This window comes from Schistocerca nitens, chromosome 1 (genome assembly GCF_023898315.1).
Source record: "Schistocerca nitens isolate TAMUIC-IGC-003100 chromosome 1, iqSchNite1.1, whole genome shotgun sequence".
Lineage (NCBI taxonomy): Eukaryota > Metazoa > Arthropoda > Insecta > Orthoptera > Acrididae > Schistocerca > Schistocerca nitens.
The window spans coordinates 1176507704-1176528633 of NC_064614.1; the positions used below are offsets into that span (position 1 = coordinate 1176507704).

The 20930-nt window shown below is 39.5% G+C and overlaps 1 protein-coding gene across 1 annotated transcript in view; it reads right to left on the reverse strand.

The window, feature by feature from the left end:
• Positions 1–1672: 1672 nt before the first annotated feature.
• LOC126238990 (GTPase Era, mitochondrial) overlaps positions 1673–20930 on the reverse strand; it is a 48937-nt gene continuing 29679 nt past the window's right edge. Inside the window, exons 4-6 of the mRNA XM_049947826.1 lie at positions 11858–12070; positions 11449–11629; positions 1673–1870 (exon numbers count right to left, since the gene is read on the reverse strand). Coding sequence (XP_049803783.1) covers positions 1695–1870; positions 11449–11629; positions 11858–12070 — 570 coding nt within the window. The 3' untranslated portion in view covers positions 1673–1694. The remainder of the gene's footprint in view (positions 1871–11448; positions 11630–11857; positions 12071–20930) is intronic.

The window sequence follows — 20930 nt, forward strand, 5'->3', positions numbered from 1 at the left end:
TCAAATAAATAATTGTATTATTTCAATATTTAAGATAAAATATTCTGTCACTACTTTCCATTATTTTTGTCACTGTAAGAGAAAAATCATATTTTTTATATGCAACGTTATTCCATAAAGTACTTTTACCGGCTCTGCAACATTCTTACAGGGTGACAATTGTGAATAGTTTTCACAGGATTGCTGCCAGACTTCGTGTAAAGTCCACAATATTTCCTCGGAGCAACTGTCAAACATCTTCAGGTGGTTGAACCTTGCTGGTGTGTATGTACCTAGCCACCAGTGAGGTTCAACCACCTGAAGACTATTTAGAACATATCCACTGGGAAAGCCTGAAGAGTCACAACAGAGTGACAATTATTGAACTTCATGAAAAAAAAAAAAAAAAAACACACACACACACACACACACACATTAGTTACGAACTACAGTGTGCACACACTTTATTCAACATGTAAACATCACTACAGATATTTGGATTTAGGTTATGACATATTCGACATGCCTGCCATCATTGGTGATGTGGCACAGATGAATAGTGAAATTCTCATGACCTGCTGAAGTGTTGGAACATCTGTGCTGTCCATGACCTCCTGAATGCCTGTTATCAGCTCAGCAATGGTTTTGGGGTTATTGCTGTACACCTTGTCTTTAACATAGCCCCACAAAATGGAGTTGCATGTGCTCAGATCTAGAGAATATGTCAGCCAACCAAGGCCAATACCAGTGGCCTCTGGGTACCCCAGAGCCAGAACGGCCCCCTGTAGTGCTCTGCCAGGACATCAAACACTCTCCTGCTCTATCTTGCATGAACCACATCTTTCCAAAATCAGAGTCACTTTGGATAATGGAGATGAAATCATCTTCCAAAACATTTATATAGCAATCAGTAGTCAACGTGCCATCAAGGAATATTGCACTGACTATTCCATGATTGGACATTGCACATCACACAGTCACCCCTTGAGGGTGAAGAGACTGCTCAGTAATGAAATGCAGATTCTCAGTCCCCCACATGTGCCACTTTTGCTTACTGACAAACCTATCCAAATGAAAGTGGGCTTCATCACTCAATCAAATCATACAGCACATACTAATTCCCGTCATGCCCTGAGGACAACCATGCAGTTTGAATGCCCTAATGCAAACCATTCAGAAGTTATCAAGATTGTATTTCATATAGTTCAATAACTGTCACCCTGCACATGGAAAGCTACATAAAAATTAAGATAACTTTCTAAATATAGTAAAATATACTAAATACTAGTTGCTGTTCTATAACACATACTATATTACCTGATCATACATAATAAAATATACAAAATAAAATATATAAATATATAGTACCAATGGAAAGCAACAATTATTTTTACTTCCTGAAAAACTATGAAATTGTGATATACAACCTTCTATCAGGGAGTTCTTGAAATTACAACCTAACTATGGTTTTGCATCATTATTTTGCACTGCTGCCTAGCAGAGAGAGTCCACAATAACAATACTTGTCTAACAAAAATATTCTCAGAGTAGCTACTGAAAAATATTTTAGTGGTAGGTCTGAGAGATGATTGGGTATAGAAACTGATTTGGTTTTAAAAATTATTCTAGTTTCTCCATCCTCACTTTACAGCTACAGTTGTCACAAAATAAATGAAAGTAGTAGAGGACAAAGTTTTGTAAACGACTCAATACATTTATTTCTTTGGAGATGATACAGCAATTTTAAGGTGAACACTTCGATGAAATGCATTTCTCAAGTCCACTTCTGCTTCCCTTGCAACCATCTGGATTTTTCTTCCTTTAGTTCCAATAACAAGCTTCTGAATTCGAGCTGTTGGGCAATATACTCCCACTACTGCTGTTATCAAATCTAAAACACAGAAAGTAGTTATTCTGTACATTGTTGTGACTGCCTGGGTTATCACTTAACTTATAGGTACACAACTTCTACTACAAAAGAAATAAGAGTGCTCACATTACTAATGAACTATTTCTAATACTGCATTAGTGCATAAATGTCTCCTTGTGCTGTTACACACTTCATCAAAATCAGTCACGTCAGTTGCAGTGGACATATTCTTGGGCTCTACTGACAAAAAAGAAATGATACATATATTGCAAATTTCTGCATTTATTGAATATATTCAGTTAGTGGTAGTACCTGACTTCAAAACAGAGTCCAATCTGTAATTATACAGTTCTGCATTCACTCCTTCCACTGATTAGACCATTTATGTGACTAGTTTTTATTTTGTTAATGGTGAGCTGGAGCACTGTCAGTTTGTTCAAAAAATGGCTCTGAGCACTATGGGACTCAACTGCTGAGGTCATTAGTCCCATAGAACTTAGAACTAGTTAAACCTAACTAACCTAAGGACATCACAAACATCCATGCCCGAGGCAGGATTCGAACCTGCGACCGTAGCGGTCTTGCGGTTCCAGACTGCAGCGCCTTTAACCGCACGGCCACTTCGGCCGGCTGTCAGTTTGTCTTCTGTCAGGGTGAAAGAACAAGTATGTAGTATACTCCTTGTCCTCAGTAAACTGATTGTCCGCTGCCACTAAATTGATAAACTCTGATGGAATCGTAAGGACACAATTCAAGATTGAAAAACTCTAATATGCGACTACAAATAGTTTCATAGCAGTACACATTCTTTTCTGTCACATGAATGTATTACTGCTCATAAAATTTCACAAAACAGTTTTATAGTGTATACAAAGTTTCAGGTTGGATGCTGCATAAAGAAAACTTATACTAAATAAAAAATGTTTAATAGGTTTTAGATTAATTTATTTTGAAATTTACAATACAGAATAACTGACTTAATTTATTTCAATATTAACTATGCGGAATTGATCATTGTATTATATTTTGATATTGGACATGTCGCCGCAGCAGACTCAAAAGCAAGAGGTGTTCTATGCACCCACCCACCATATCCTACTCCTGTCCTCTTATAGACATACAGTATCATACCCTATAAGAGGAACTGATGTATATCAACACTGCTGCAACTTCTTCACTGCCTTTTATGTGGGTGTAACCAGCAAGCAACTGACCACCTGAATGACTGCTAAACTGTGGCCACTTACATAGCTGACTTACTAGGTACCATCTGCCCCCCCCCTCCCCCCACCGCCGCAAAAAAAAAAAAAAAAATAAATAATAATAATAAAAATAATAAAAATAATAAAAATAATAAAAATAATAAAAAAAAAACGGCTTCTTTGTACTGCTTAAGCGCTTAGATGGAAAAACAGAACTCATCCACTGATCCCACAAACCTCCTGGCCTCGACCTTTGAGATCTCTTGTCTCACATACTCTTCCACTACTATTCATTCTCCATTACACACACACACACACACACACACACTCTCTCTCTCTCTCTCTCTCTCTCTCTCTCTCTCTCTCTCTCTCTCTCTCTCTCTCTCTCTCTGTTCACTCCTCAGTTGCTCTTTTCCTCTCTTCTGCATTTCCATCCAACCCACTAATCCACTTAAATCAAACACCACACAGTGCCACATTCCAATTCAGTTCGCTTACTGCCACCCATCACCCTCCTTTCCATCCACACATCCCATTCCGTCTCTGCCTCCTAGTTCCTAGCACCTACTCCTTCTGACACGGACTGGAGTAACAGCACAATGTATTTGTAGTGTTAAGTGGAAAGATAAAAAATCTACTCACCAAGCAGCCGCAGGAGAACATACATCATTCTCATCCTGTTCCCCTGGCACAGGGTTCTGGGTGACTTTTGAGGTCTACCCCTTTTCCTAAATCTCACCAGTCCCTTACCTCCACCCTTATTCTTCCCCTTCAACCCTTCTGGCAGAAGAAGGAGCTGCTGGCTCCAAAAGCTTGCAAACTTAAATACTTTTCATATGTGCGTGTTCTCCTGCCACTGCTTGGTGACACACTTTTTATCTATCCGCTTAAATTATATGTTCAAAAATTGATTATTTTCATATTAACAGGATCTTCCGTCGGTTCTTGGTAGAACAACATTATAATAAATGAAAAGCACCAGTTTGCTTTTTGTAGAACAAAAGCAAACTGGTGCTTTTCATTGATTATTTTCATTCATTTATTAGCCTGTGTATATTGTTTGTCTATTAACTCTCAGGAAGGACACTAGAAGATTAGAAACGTTTTCCGTCTTGTTTACAGGCCTGTCAACCACTCAATGCCTCAAATATAATTACATTAGCTCCTTCCATTATATTATTATTTATTATTATTATTATTAGTAGTAGTAGTAGTAGTAGTAGTAGTAGTAGTAGTAGTAGTAGTAGTAGTAGTAGTAGTAGTAGTAGTATACACAATGTGATCAAAAGCATACAGACAACCCCAAAACATACGTTTTTTCATATTAGATGCATTGTGCTGCCACCTACTGCCAGGTACTCCATATCAACGACCTCAGTAGTCACTAGACATAGTGAGAAAGCAGAATGGGGCACTCCGCGGAATTCACAGGCTTCGAATGTGGTCAGGTGATTGGGTGTCACTTGTGTCATACATATGTATGCAAGATTTCCACACTCCTAAACATCCCTAGATCCACTGTTTCTGATGTGATAGTGAAGTGGAAACATGAAGGGACACATACAGCACAATGCGTACAGGCCGACCTCATTTGTTGACTGACAGAGACTGCCGACAGTTGAAGAGGCTCATAATGTGTAATAGGCAGACATCTAACCAGACCATCAGACAGGAATTCCAAACTGCATCAGGATCCACTGCAAGTACTATGACAGTTAGGTGGGAGGTGAGAAAAATTGGATTTCATAGTCGAGCAGCTGCTCATGAACCACACATCACATCGGTAAATGAGCAAACGACATCTCGCTTGGTGCAACGAGTGTAAACATTGGACAACTGAACTGTGGAGCAACGTGACAAATCATGGTACAAAACATGGCGATCCGATGGCAGGGCGTGTGTATGGCAAATGCCCGGTGAACGTCATTTGCCAGCGTGTGTAGTGCCAACAGTAAAATTCAAAGGAGGTGGTGTTATGGTGTGGTCGTGTTTTTCATGGATGGGGCTTGCACCCCTTGTTGTTTTGCATGGCACTGTCACAGCACAGGTCTACATTGATGTTTTAAGCACCTTCTTGCTTCCCACTGTTGAAGAGCAATTCGGAGAAGGCGATTGAAACTTTCAATATGATCAAGCACCTGTTCATAATGCACGGGCGTGGTGGAGTTGTTACATGAGTTGTTACATTACTGTTATTATAACAGCCTGCACAGAGTTCTGACCTGAATCCTATAGACCATCTTTGGGATGTTTTGGAACGCCGATTTCGTGCCAGGCCTCACTAACCGACATCAATACCTCTCCTCAGTGCAGCACTCCATGAAGAATGGGCTGCCATTCCCTAAGACACCTTCCAGCACCTGCTTGAACGTATGCCTGCGCACGAGTGGAAGCTGTCATCAAGGCTAAGGGTGGGCCAACACCATATTGAATTCCAGCATTACCGATGGAGGGTGCCACAAACTTGTAAGTCATTTTCAGCCAGGTGTACCGATACTTTTGATCACATAGTGTATTTACAGTTTTTACTGGTGTTCACTTCTTAGCATATTTTGTTAGTTCATGATATCACAATGTCAGTTACCCTAGAAAACAACAAAATTAACAGTTGGAAATATAAACAGGAAATCAGGAACATCGAACTGGGATGCTGTTACATGGGATGTTCTTTACAGTTGCATCAACATTAATAACATGCTTCAGCTGTAGCATATAACTCTAAAAAGCAGTTTGGTCTGGCGATGATGAAAGCATAACTGTTACAGATTAATGTCAGCAACGGAATATTACAGCAAACAATGTTCTGAACAGAAACAGCTCATGATTCATAGCTAATAGGGTGTCAGCCATTTTCTTGCACTATTGTTTGTGCAGACTAACAGTTCTTTTATCGGGCCCACAAGAAATAAAGGCCCTGCAATGAACTTATGACACACTAATTGCCTTGCCCCGCATACATCACAAATACCTGGCTACATCTGAGGTCAGGTGGGAAATCAGTATACGAATGAAAAGTAACCCACTAAAATCCTAACTTTGTCATGTGCTGAGCTTGGCTGTATTTAAACATGCACCTATGAAGTATTAGACTGCTGTGAAACTGTCACTCTCTCCCCACCAAAGACAGTCACTGAGACTTGCAAGAACTTTAATGTCACTGCTGTGGCGCATGCCACAGTATCTGTATATCTCATTGGCCCCACTCTTCTAAACATGACATGATGAATAAAGCACAAGAGAGGAGACTGGGCTATAGGTTGATAATGAGTCAGTCTCCTCAGAACATGAATGCAGCTGCCTTGCCATTACATTATAGCTGACATTTAGCATCTGCAGCAAACTGACACTTGTTTACTTTCCATGTGAGTCATATGAAATAATATTCTGTGTCAACTCACTTCAGGCAGGAAGCATATTCAACATAATATTTTTGTGGAACATTAATGCTGTGTGTTTAAATTTTTAACAAGTTCCTTAGGTGTGGATCACCAGGTACATCATTCTCCTCTTAAAATCAGTCATTCACGATGGGGACAATACAACAGCTAAAAAAACATTTGAGAGGAAAGACTTCTCAAATAATTTTGTAAGTTCCCACATGTGAACTCTCATCACATTATGTTCCTTGGTAGTACCACATGCTCTGTGTGTGATGAAGAAAACACCAGTTACATGTTTTCCATGTAGATATCAGTTATCTCTAGTAAGGTCTGGTTATGAAAAGGGGACTGACATCTCATGGGATCACACTGCAGAAAATAAGTGTGTTCTTTGCACTACAATGACGATGCTGTGACATGCTGTTTTGATCCTAACTTATCAGATGCAGTGTCCAGAATTTCAGACAAACAAGGATCCAGCACGTCCCAGAAAAAGACACACTATTGTTATTTACATAGTTGGAAATGAGATCCCAACTTCCCATAGCTTTAACTGCACTGTGGCAATGGAAGGAGGGAATACAATATTAGTGTTAATGTCCTATAATGCTGAGATCATTAAAGATGGCAAACACACTCAAATAGAATAAGAATGGGAAGAGAATCTGCTAACGTCTTTTTCAAAGAAAATATGCAAAAATTCTACTTTATTTGAGAAACAATGGACCATCTAGATATGGATGGATGGTTGAAATTTGAACCTCACTCTTCATAATCCAAGTCAGGTGCCCTAATCATTGACAAAATAAAGCTAAATTTTATGCATCATTGTAGTGCATCAATTGAGACAGGCAATGTCAACAATTACAACTTTGACAGTTACTGAGAGCTTAAAAAAACCTTACAACATATAACGACAACTATTGTCAATATAAAAAACTACTTATTCATTCTACATATGGTAGAGTATGCTAAATTGTCTTCTTTGACACAGGAAATTAATGAGTTCTTTGAGATAAACTGTAAGTCTCCACTCCATTTACGGTGATTGCCTGAACGCTTGATGCAAACCAGCGGTGAGGTACAATCAGTCCCAGTTTCATCTGAGAATTTACCAAATTTCTACAGGTGCATGCCGAGGTAGAATAGCCAAAGTGCTGGATTTGGCAGCAGCACATTGGGTTAGAGATTGCTCAGTAAAACTTTTGGGCCGAAAAACCATGTCTTGATGACATCTGGCTGCACTGCTGACTGTTCCTTCCAGTTATGTAGTAACTCATTAACTTATGCACCTCAAATTCGTAACTTCTCATTTTCCCATTCTTCCCTAAATTAATTAATGTCAATTGACACATGTCACAGCATGTTTACTTTATGAAGTGTGCTTTTCTGAGTCCATACAATACTCACCAAGATTATTTGTATTCAGTAACTGTGCCTGCTACCATTTCAATGATTGAAGTACCATATAACAGACTTCTGACACCAGCCTTTACAAATAACTTTAGTAAGAGGGATATGACACTCACTTAACCAGAACAAATAATATCCAATATAAATTTAAGTATTCTAGTGGTTATGATTAAATACCAACAATGTTAATTAAGAACAGTCCATAAGCTATTTATGTAATCAGTCATTACTCACTGGAAGACTTCTCACCTGGATAACATATGCTCGAGTAAAGTTTTTGTACAAGAAAATGGGCAAAGAAACACCAGAAATTGCTGATACACTAATGTTAACATGTTATAAATGATATAAAACAACTGAAAACCTGGTGTACTTTGCTCCCTTTTATTCCATATCAAATGGTATAACATTTGGGAGAACTCCTCAAGTCAAGATAAGTGTTCTGAATCCAAAAGCACGCAGTACAAATTCTTTGTGGATTGGATCCAGTAATGTCTCAGAGAAACACATTTAAAGAATATATCTGTACATTCATTCCTTGGTGAACTCTGCTGTAAGTAATAGGAGAGTTTTCTGCAAAGCAATGCTTCTGAATTTTTTACTCTGTTAGCTACATCAGTTGAGGTGTTACAAATCAGACATATTACTTGGTTGCCTCTTTTGCTTTGCTGACCCAAAGTGCAACCCTAAGCCACTAGAGGGCTCTGAATCGTAGTACGTAACCTGGCAGTGTGTAACTTAACTATGTCAGTGCATGAGAAGCAATATGCTGTAATCAAATTTCTATCCACAGGAAATCTGCCTCCAATTAAAATCCATAGAAGAATGAGTGTGTGCATGGTGATGATTATACTGACATGAGTAATGTGTGATGTTGGGTTCTTTACCCTCATAATGAAGGAAATAGTGGTGCCAACCTCAATGTGTGACAGAACATGGAGTGGATGACCACAGCAATTGATAAGACTGGTCAGAAATGGATTGATGAACTCATCAACGAAAATCATCAGATAACACAGGCACAGCTCTCAGGTAAGTGTGGCATATCACAAGAGCATGTACAGGCTATTGTTGCAGAACTGCAGTACAGAAAACTGTGTGCATGGTGGATATCTCGAATGCTCACCCCTGATCTGAAACAGAGGAGATTGGACATCTGTCAACAACTTCTTTTGTGTTTTAAGCATGAGGATGATGGACTCCTTAAAAACACAGAGACAGGTGATGAAAGCTAGGTTCACTATTTTAACTTCAAAATCAACAGAGCATCAATGGAGTTCTGCCACAAAGGATCACCAGTGCCAAAAAGGTTCATGATCAAGCCATCAGCAGGCAAAGTCATGTTCACAGTGTTCGGGAATAAGGTACGGTGTATTTGGAATTTGTGCCTAAGGACACCACCATAAACTCTGCAAGGTACTGTGAGACCTTCAGAAAACTGAAAGCACAAATTTGATGAGTTTGTCCACACATGGAGCACCCTCTCCTTCAACACAACGTCAAACCACATATGAGCGCTGCAACATATGCAACAATCTAACGCCTTGGGTTCACTGTCATCGATCATCTTCCATACAGTCCCGACTTGGCCCCATCCAATTTTTGTCTGTTTCCAAAACTTAAAGAACGCTTTTGAGAACTTCACTTTGACAGTGATGAAGTGGTGCAAGCAGATGTGAGGTAGTGGCTCCATCAACAAAGTCAAACATTCTACAAAAATGGTATCAACAAACTGATCCCTTGTTGGAAGAACATGTGTCTGTGACCATAGCGATTATGTTGAGAAACAAATGTGCAGACATGAAGAATGAAGATATAGAATGTTAATAAAGTTTGTTTTATTTGAAAAGCTTTATGAGTTTTCACATAAAAAATTGAAGGCATTTAAGTACGCCCTTGTATACACATTTCTTCAACCAACTGACAATAATAGGAAGGAGAACACTGTGCATAAAAGCAGTTACTTTGGTCAAAACAATTTTCTGTAATCAAGGAACATACAGTTTGCTAATTTTCTATCAACCATAAACAGTTTAACAACTAATAAAGTACAGTTTAAGAGAATCCTGAAGGTCTTACTAATCATCAAGTTTTTCTACTCTAATGACTTGTTTTTCAGCAAAGCAAACTGATGGATATCTTATCAATGTGGTGTGGTGGCTCAGTGATAAAGTGCCAGATAACAGAGTCAAAGGTCTCAGATTTAGTTGTTCACTTATCACTTCTTTCACCACTGGTGATATTTGTCAATGTGGTTTGGAGTCTACATTACAGAGTACGTCCCCTTACTGTGGCGTTCAAGCCAACCACTGGATTGTTGACGGCTTTCCCTTTTAATATTGCACAATGTGAGTGCAATGTAATATTTTACTTCTGCACATCTTAAGTGCAATAATATAATCAGTGTAGGAATTTGATGATGTCTGGCTAGGAATTATATTTCACACCTGCACATAAAATATTTTGCAATGTCCCACATCTTTGAGCACAACTTCACAAGGATCTAAGGAATAAATACTAATCCCAAATATTATGGCTCTTATGTGAAATCTGTATTATATATTACAGTTTTCTGATATGTTCCATATTTTAGAGGATCTTCTCACTATTGGTGCATGGGACAAAAACGGATCTAATCTAATTCATCATTCTATTCAAAGATCAATGAAGTTGCAGCATGAGAACAGCTCCTCAAAACTTTTTTACCCAAAATTATGGGAGTTGGGCTTTTTGAATTAGTGACTACCTATTTGGTTCTAAGATGGGCTCACGGCAGAGAAGCCCATACAGAAAGAGAACCCATTAATGAAAGAAAGTGTAATATAAATGGAATGGGACACGTGCATACAATTTATTCACTGATAAATATTTTCTCTACGGTCCCAATTAATTCCTCAGAATGTAAAGCACACTGAGCTTCAGAGATCATCTTTACCCCTTTCCTATAATTCTGATAATCTGGTTGGTTCCTTGTTCACAGCGATGTCTCACCAACAGACTTCACAACAGTTACTGAGACATGCACAGACTGTATTGTAACCAAGAAAGAGCATTGTCACTGGCTTTCACCTTGAAAGCCCGATATTTATTTAGGGCTGGCTAAACTTCATGAGGCATTTGCTACTTACCACCAGCTATAAACAAATGTAGTTAGAAGAATGTGTGAGAGTATCAACCTCTCTCAACAACTAAAGCCCAAATTCAACATACTGAAAACAAATGGAAAACTACAATGTTTTAATAATAATTATAGCATACATAGACTTTTTCTTTTTGTATGTGGTTTATACCATGTAGAAAATGGCGAGTTACTGAATATTTTCTATATTTCAAAATACTATATTACCTTATAATACAAAATTTTTTGTCTACCATACTGTATTAAAAATCTCACTCAAGCTTTCTTCTTGATGCATTGTAAGAGAAGCAAGCAGTTTTGTAACACAGAAAAAACTGGCAAACACACACACACACACACACACACACACACACACACACACACACACACACACACACACAAACCTGCATACACAATTACAAAATTACATAACTATTGATATGACAATAACAAATTCTTAGGGGTTTGTTTACATTGGCTTCTTACCAGAGTTACTGTCATCTAAATATTCCACTGTTGTTTTGAGATTATACGGAACTTCTTGAGGGAAGTGCTCAAGCAGTTTAGCTTTCACTGTCCGTGCTATTAATTTATTGGGCGAAACATCAGACATGTGTGAAGGTGCATACAGCCATTTTCCTGGTTTAGCTGCCATCAAAATATGGTCCTGCATAGATAAAATAATGAACTGATGTGAGAAGACTACCGAATTTTCATCTCTAAGGAATTACTACCAAGAAAATATAAAATATGTATACACTATTTTTCAAACAAATCATCTCTCTCTAAATTCAACTATTATGAACTCCACACGATATGTCCTGCAAGTGCATTCTCTCTGTCTCTGGTTTAACAATCCAAGAGATAAGAGCATAAACAGTCATTTTATATTTACCATAATTTTATCAACTCCGTCTCCACTAAGTGCTGAGACTATGAACACCTCACTGAAGTTTCCCCATCCTGATTTCTCTTTCACAATGTCTTTGACTCTAGTTTCAGAAAGTTGTTTGGTTTTCTTTGGATTCCTCGTCTCTTTCCTCAGATTGTAATCTGTCAGCACATTCACTAACTCCAGCAATTTTCGTTTGTTTTTCACAAGATCTACCTGAAATGTGTTGCAAAATGACAAAAAAAATGATAAATACGTCAGGGATATAACTTTATTTATGAAAGACCTCTAATTTCACATGTTGTAGTTGTGTATTTGCTATCACATATGCGAATAATGAAGTAATGTGTATAAAATATCATGCACTTTTAACTAATGCACTCATTATTTACAATCTGAACACTGCTTTATATTGTTGCAATATGAATAGAGAGCCAGAATCGTTGGAAATCTGTCACACACAAAACAGTACATCAAACACACAAGTGTTTAGCTGTATCTACTACCATACATGAAAGTCTAATTATAACGTGAAAGACAACGTTCTACTAAATGTGATTCATGTGTTTCATATCATTTGGGATTTGAACCTGAGTTTACCATCACAGGTCAGTCATCCTTTTGGGTTTTACTTGTTTCTTTCTTTCTTCCCCCCCCCCCCAAGAATCATTCCAACTGATAAGGTACAATTTCAGGGTATGTTTCTGCAAGTTATTAATAATCAATAATAAATATACACATATACCAAACTCACAAGGGTATGGTACAGTTGCATGTTTAATTTACCAGTGGGTAGATTGAGTAATAAGAACAGATTGAAAAAAAAATGGAAATGAAGTCCCATGCTTCTTTACAGAGTGTAGGGGAACGATGCGGGAGACCCGCACCGCCTTACTAGGCAAGGTCCTAATGGAGGTGGTTTGCCGTTGCCTTCCTCCGACCGTAATGGGGATGAATGATGATGATGAAGACGACACAACACCACCCAGTCATCTCGAGGCAGGAAAAATCCCTGACCCCGCCGGGAATCGAACCCGGGACCCCATGCTCGGGAAGCGAGAACGCTACCGCGAGACCACGAGGGGCGGACAAGAACAGATTACAGTTATTAATAAATGAAAAAATAATGTATATGCAAAAAACTTTGATTATGGTAACTAGTGTCAGAAAATAGATTTTTAGTCCATCACTGGTTCGCGTCAATAGGCCATGACATATGCCTGGGATGGCCAAGAATTTGATATGTGAGCAGTGTTGTTGTTCACATGCCATACCTCTCTCGCCTGGCTGCACACTTCCCCCACCACCATAACATGCCACACTATCTGAGCATGAGGAGTCGAAAGAGGGGAAAGTACGAAAGTTTAAAAAAAAAAAAACTTTCACACACATACTGATTGAAATATTTTATGATGTTTGTAACATCATTATGGAGACAAGGAAACTCTTCCAGAAGAAAACAATAAGGACACCCTGGGCAATTTTAATGTAAATGAATTTGTCTTTTAAATGTGAATTACAATACAGATCAATCGGTTCCATCTGCATATGTGCAGGGGCACCTCCAACTGAAACAGTCTCAAAAACAGATGTACATTTGGTAGTGTCCTCAAAATGTTTAAAAAACTATCCTTGTAACTTTTCAAGGCCACTATAAATTCTTCAATCCTCACATTTTCCTTAACGCCGGTCAGGTTAGGAAAATTGGTGGTGATTTTTATCAGAATTTGTTCTTTCCACAGCACAGTTTTCATTTTAAATTATCCCCAGAAAATCATGAATAAGTTGTTTCTCACCTTGAACTGTCTTACTGTGAAGAGTGTGTAGTCAAATCCACTTAAAATACAAGGTCTGCAATTCATTCCGAACATTCTAATTTTCTTTCCTGCTCTCCTTTTTCCTACATAAATTCAGCACTAGTGTGTTTTAAATAAAAAAAATTGTTCCAGGCATGTCCCTTGACTTAACCAACATACTTTGCACTAATATAATAATGTTTCCATACTCTCTATTCAATTCTATTGAAAACTGTTGCAACTGACAGTGGAATAATGCATGTGACTTGCAGCAAATTCAATATTTGTACCACTAAATTCATCGTATACTCCATACTTCCAAATTTAGCACAAAGTGCTTATGTTGTACAGAACAATGAACACCGTCGGTCAATCACTGTAATTTTTTGCTCTTTCATTGTCAATCAAATTTTTAAATTCTTTCTGCATACTGCTGTAATGTTGCTCCACAGCAAATCTGCCATGTCCATCGATTATGCAACCAATATATGGTACTGAGAATTCTTGTCCTTCTATTCTGTCATTCTCAAGCATTTTTAAAGTTGTGACAGCAGATTGCTAGATTGTCTCTTTTGTGCAAACAGCCACTGCACTTGTTAATTTCTATTATACCACAAACAAACAGAAAAGGGCAAGCAGAGCTGACATGGCGATTCTGCCACATTGGTATGGAAGAAGAACATAAGCTACACTATGTGGGGGGAGGGGGAAATATAGACCCCTAAGTGTGTGAAGTAGGGAATGGAATTTCTTTTTTTACATCAGACTATGTTAAAAATTATTTTAAAATTGTTGTATAATGTCCAAACTGTATGATGTATATTTGCTCCAGTAGCACGATGCATAGATGCATGCTTGTAGTCTTTCGAGAATTTCTGCCACTCGGCCTTCTACTGCCTCGAACACACAATATTTTAGATGTGAGAGTGGGATGCTAGAATCCTATCTACTGTGTGTCACATGTTTGTGTGTGCTAGTGTGAAATCAGTCGCGAGCAGAAGGTAGACGCAGCGGACAAATATCACTGACAAGTACTTGTTGGGCGGTCCATGAAAGTTCTAGTGAAAGTATATGGAAGAGCCATGGAACTTCTAGGTTATTCTGTGCTAATCATATCAGTGACCATTGTTATAAATAACAAGAACAATTGAGATTCTGAAATTAAAAAAAAAAAATACCTCTTATGGGCTTGCTGGAGGCAAGACATATTTTACGATTTGTCTGTAATAGTTATGGTTGTTAAGCCAACTCTTTGCTAAATGTACTTAAATCTGTTTCTAATGTGAGACGATACAAGTGACATACAAGAAGTCTAATGTTTAAGTGCGAAGTATGAATTTTGTTCTTTATGAAGCTCAAATATACCGATAGTTGTTGAAAAATATTCTTCGAGCACCTAATTATTTCGCAAGTAGAGAGAGAGTCTTTAAAATTCATGTAACTAGCATCATTCTTTGGAGAAGAAGTTTCTAGAGATTCCAGAAGCTGGCTATCCAGAGAAGAAGATCGGCTTTGTACACCAAGTAAGTCGACTCGTATAAGAGAAGTGGGAAGATGGCACAAACACTTCACACACTCTTAGTCGTCAAATCGTTAGATGCTCCTGCCCACTGTGCTCTGCATAGACTGCTTAGCAGTAATATGGTGTATGCTGCTGTGCCATGCACTGGGCCAGTGGAGCGGTACAGATGAATTGAAGATTGAAGGCAGTGGGGAGGGGGAGACCACACACATATCCATCCGCACATACACAGACACATGTGTGTGTGTGCGAGTGTATACCTGTCCTTTTTTCCCCCTAAGGTAAGTCTTTCCGCTCTCGGGATTGGAATGACTCCTTACCCTCTTCCTTAAAACCCACATCCTTTCGTCTTCCCCTCTCCTTCCCTCTTCCCTGATGAAGCAACCGTTGGTTGCGAAAGCTTGAATTTTGTGTGTATATTTGTGTTTGTTTGTGTGTCTATCAACCTGCCAGCACTTTCGTTTGGTAAGTCACATCATCTTTGTTTTAAGATAGATTATATTATTATTATTATTATTATTATTATTATTTTTTGACACTTGTAAGGGGTCCGCAGGCCTTTACTACTAAGTTTGCGCTCACACAGGTCGACAGGGCAACTATCGAGTAGTGTGTGTGCAGGTCGTGAGAGCTAGAGGGGATTCACCGGAGTGCCGAGTGCGGCTTGGGTAGATTCCCGCGAGGCGGGAAGAATTGGGCGGAGAGCAGGGTGGAGAGTGCCGAGTCAGGGTGTGGTAGGTTCCCGCGAGGCGGGCAGAGCTGTGCAGAAGCCAGCAGTTGAATTAATGTAAATTACCGGCAAAGGGAGTGGCCATCGCCGGGGTTTAACCCCTTTGTGTTAGTATTATACGAGAAAGTGAGAAGGTTTAATTATAGAGTGATTTCAGTGATATTAAGTGCTGTTATTGAACTCCCGCGTCTACCGCGCCGGCATTACTTGGATTACAGTGATTGGATGTTGCGTGTGACGATTAAGAATAACTAAAGAAACCTGTGCTGAGATTAGCCGTCATTTACAGTGTATTGACGAAGGCAGTGGCTGTCTCCTTATTTTGTGCTTTTGCTAAGAATATAGATCTTGTTTGTGAAACTGTGTTGTGTCCTTCTTACCACTAAACAGTACTTATTACAGTATTTGCGAAGGACAATACGGAATGTAACATCCCCTGAGCAGTCCAATCCGATTGCCAGCCCATTAGGTACACGGTCACATTAATCAATTATCTAAATTTGGGCTGCTATTCAGATCCCGAACGAGCGGGAACAATAAAATAAATAAAAGGGCCTGTTACACCCTTGGCTTACCGTGAAAGGACAAGTGCAATCTTCGGACGAGTCGTAATGAACAATAGATAATTTACCGTGCTTAAAGCAAGAAAATATTTTGCAACGTTAAAATCGCGATAAGGAACAGTGCATTTTTTGAACAATACGAAGTAATAATATCTTACGATAGTGACTAAACTGTTTTTCTTGCCATATTAAATAGAACAATAGTGTCAACAAACTGTTGTAAAGTGCAAATGCAAAAATTCGCGCGAAAAACTGTGAAAAGTGGACGCTAAAGAAAGACACGTGTGAACAGTAAAATAGTGAGACGAGTCAAGATTTCGTCACAAAAGTTGTTAGAAAGGTGTTTAGTGATAATATGTTGACGGAAATTGCTTTTTGAACCGTGAAAATCGGACGGTTTCGTGTGGACCCATAAACTGGTATGCTGACGATAACGTATTGTGGCGACGCAATTAGTGAGTGACGTCATGCAGAGCCACGTAGCAGTTGCACCAAAGAGCTTCGATCCGCGAGGTGATTTCACACGACACCACGGCGAGGGACGCGACTTCGAGATACCGAGCGCAGTCCCGACATCTAGCGGCCGAACTACAAACTACGCCCGCCTACAGCGCCACGGAGCGACGCAACTTCGAGACAACGAGCGCAGTTCCGGCATCTAGCGGCCGAACTACGAACTACGCCCGCCTGCAGCGCCACGGAACGGCCGACGGGGAACTACGTCGCCTTGCAGCTGATCTTCAACTTCACGCGAGCTCCAGCGGCGGCACAGCCACACCCACCTCAAACGTCGAAACATCGCGACTCGCGGTAACGTCGGTTGGTGAGTGAAGACGACGGGTTAACATAACAGTAAATTGCAGCGTGCAGTATTCGCGATAAATAAACAGTTTTTAAATGATATTTACATTAGAAAAAGTGCTCAATTGCAGTAATTTCCGAAAATTTGCGAAACATACTCGGAAGTATAGCATGCCTATTTATGCACACTGCACTGGATAAATGATAATTGTTTTGATGAATTTGCATTTATAGATTTTGTGAGTGTTATGATTATCTTGTTTAAAACATTTTTACATAAACTGTGTATGTGGAAATTGTTACTGGAAATTTAGGTTTTTGGGAGCTGTTATGTTCAGTACTCAGGCGTGTTGTATCATTTTGGGAATTAACTGAAAGGATTGCAGGTACTGTTTGATTAGTTTCATGGTAATTAGGAGTGTTTTGGGTTATTGGAGATTATTTTGTATTACTTGCCTGGGCATTAAATATAAACCAAACATGTCTTCTGAAGATAAGCAGGTCTGTGAGGCAGTAGTTGAAAGGAAAGGGATAGGACAGGAAGACAGAGATGATTCAGGAATCAGTGATTGTGGACTGTCATTAGGAAGCCCATCAGCACATTCAACTAACTACCCTGAAACACCGGGACAAGCGATGAGAGCCAGGCCAGTTTCAGAGGACGCTGATAGGTGGTCAATGTTGGTAGACTTGATAAAGAAGAGTTCACAAGAAACAAGAGAATCGTTAGAAAAGCGTTTACAAGAAACTAACGCATCGTTAGAAAAGAATTCACAAGAAACTAGAGAAAGGGGAGAAATACTCCGAAAATCACTAAAGGAAGATTTACAAGAGATCAAAACATCACAAATGAAGATGGAATATAATTTGAAGAAGGAAATGCAGGAGTTGCAAGAACGACTGAAGATGGACATCGACGAGAGAGAAAAGAAGCTACAGAAGAGCATAGACCAAGTCCAGGGAGACGTGGAAAAGGTGGAAGGAAAGTTAACAAAAAAGATAGAAGACGATATTGAAGAAACGAAAGCCGAATTGGGAGAAAGGATCACTGAGGTGACGCAGATGCAGAAACAATGCAACGAGGCGGTTAAGGGGATAGGAGATAGGCAAAACCAACTAGCTGTCAATCTGAGAAATGCTATAGCCGTACAACGAGAAGAGGATAACAAGAGGGTTGAAATGGAGGTCAAGCAGTTACAACAAGGAGTGCAGCAATTAGAAAGCAAGACAGAAGAAATTGATAGACGAATTAGCAATGCCACCTTAGCCGTTGGGGGAGGTAAGGTCGTTACATTGATGAGCAGTGATAATCGGTGCATCCAAAGTAATACAGGGCAGAAATTTAGACCGAAAGGAGGGTTGCACCCAATGATATTTATGAAATGGCTAAAAGGAGTTTTCCCAGCACATCTTAAGGACTCAGACAAGATTCAATTTGCAATAGATAGAATGGAAGGTGAGGCCTTCACTTGGGGAGTCAGGAAGAAGGAAGGGACTACTAGTTATGACCAGTTTGAAGAGGAATTCTTGAAGAAATACTGGTCCACAAGTCATCAATGTGCAGCAATTGAGGACCTACTCCATCGCAAATCACTTAGTACATGGAGGGGAACATTGAGAGAGTTTGCCGAACACTTGTGGGAATTGAACGAGACCTTGGAACAACCCCTGAGTGATAACGTAATGATATCTGCGATAAAAAGAAGATTGAATCAGAGAATGCAAGAAACTGTATCTGGGAGCCTAATTAAAAATAGGGAGGCCTTGATGGAGATACTGGAACAGTTGGAATCTGTTCGATCACAGGGACACAATCAACCTAATGATCAAAACCGAGGGGGAGGTAATGACCCAAGGAATCATTTCGGTAATTCGTCTAATTATAGAGGAAGAGGTGGCAGTCATAGATACAGGAACCAGGGTGGTGAACGTCAATGGAGAAATGATTGGAGAAGGAATGAAGAACCAAGAGATCATGAGAGAAGATGGGATAGGCGACTGAATGACACGGTGCATATAGAAGAGGAGGAGAGACCGGAAAACTGAATGACACTCCAGATGAGGTCCGATCGGGAGTGAGAACTACGAGGACCAGAATAAACCTACTAAGACACGATGATGGTGGAGACCTCAGAGAAGATCTACTGGAGGAAAGAAGTGGGATTCCCAAAGAACCCAGGTTACCCATGATAGGGATCAAATTATGTGGACTGAATATCGAGGCATTAGTGTATACAGGAAGTGAAGCATGTGCAATATCCAAAAGGTTATATGAACAGATACTAAAAGCGAATGTTAACTTGCCTAGTTTCCCAGTGAGTGGAGTGAGAATTGTGAACGCATTGGGTGCAAAGAGTAAACCTATAAAAGAACAAGTGTTAATTACATTCGAAATAGAGGGAGAAGAATACGAAGCAACGTTTTTGGTAGTGGCTGGATTGAATACATCGATTATTTTAGGGATAGATTGGTTGAATGAAGTTGATGCAGTAGTGAGTTTTGATGAAGGTACTATCAAAGTCAAAGGAAGAAAGGGCGAAGAAAAGAGGTTGAAATTTGCTGAGGGGAGTGCAATCGAAGAAAAGGAAGAATTCAGAAGAATAAATTTATGTCACGAAGAGGAACCCACCACGGGATATGGGGAAGAGGAACCAGGAGCAGAAGTGTTGATATACCTTGAGGGACTAGCACGAGAGGATAGACATAAAGAGGACAAGATCAGAAAAAAATTGGAGGAGATGACGCAACTAGATGAGAGGACTAAGAAGAAATTAGCTACAGTATTATACAGGCATTGTAAAGTATTTTCTCAACGGCCAGGTATCATGCAAGGAGTGGAGTGTAAGTTAAAGATAAAGAACCATAAACCGTTCAATATAAAACAGTATCCCATTCCCCAGGCGAAACGAAGAGCAGTAGATGAAGAAATACAGAGGATGATGGGCCTTGGGGTTATACAGCGGGCCAATAGTCAATACAACAACCCCCTATTTGTGGTTGATAAGAAGGATGGAAAAGTAAGGATAGTTTTGGATGCCCGGACGGTGAACAAAATCATCGAACCGGAGAGGGACAAACCAGAAACTATAGAAGAACTGATTCAAAAATTCCGAGGAGCAAAGGTGCTTAGTAGTATCGATTTGACTGCTGGGTACTGGCAGATACCGTTGGCCACAGAGTCTCGCCAGTATACAGCATTTACTTATGGAGGAAGATGCTATCAATTTAGGGTGTTGCCATTTGGACTTAATGTGTCAGTGTCTGAGTTTATAAGAGCAATGGATAAGATACTAGGCGAGGAGTTACTTAAGAAAGTCACTGTCTACGTGGATGACCTTTTGATAGCAAGCGAATCATGGGAAGAACATTTGGATAGACTGGATGCAATCTTGGCAGCTTTTGAAACCGCAGGGGTAACTGTAAACCTGGACAAGTCGGAATTTGGCAAATCAAAGATAAAATTTCTGGGCCATATAATAACCGAGGAGGGTATCTATCCTGATCCTAGTAAAATGGAGGCTATTAAAAATTTTCCGGCTCCCCATAGTAAGAAACAGTTGCGAGCATTCTTTGGGGTTTGCGAGTTTTATAGAAAGTTTGTCAAAGGACCTATGCTTAATGCCCCGAATATGAGGGAATTGACCAAGACGAGGATGCGTGGCAT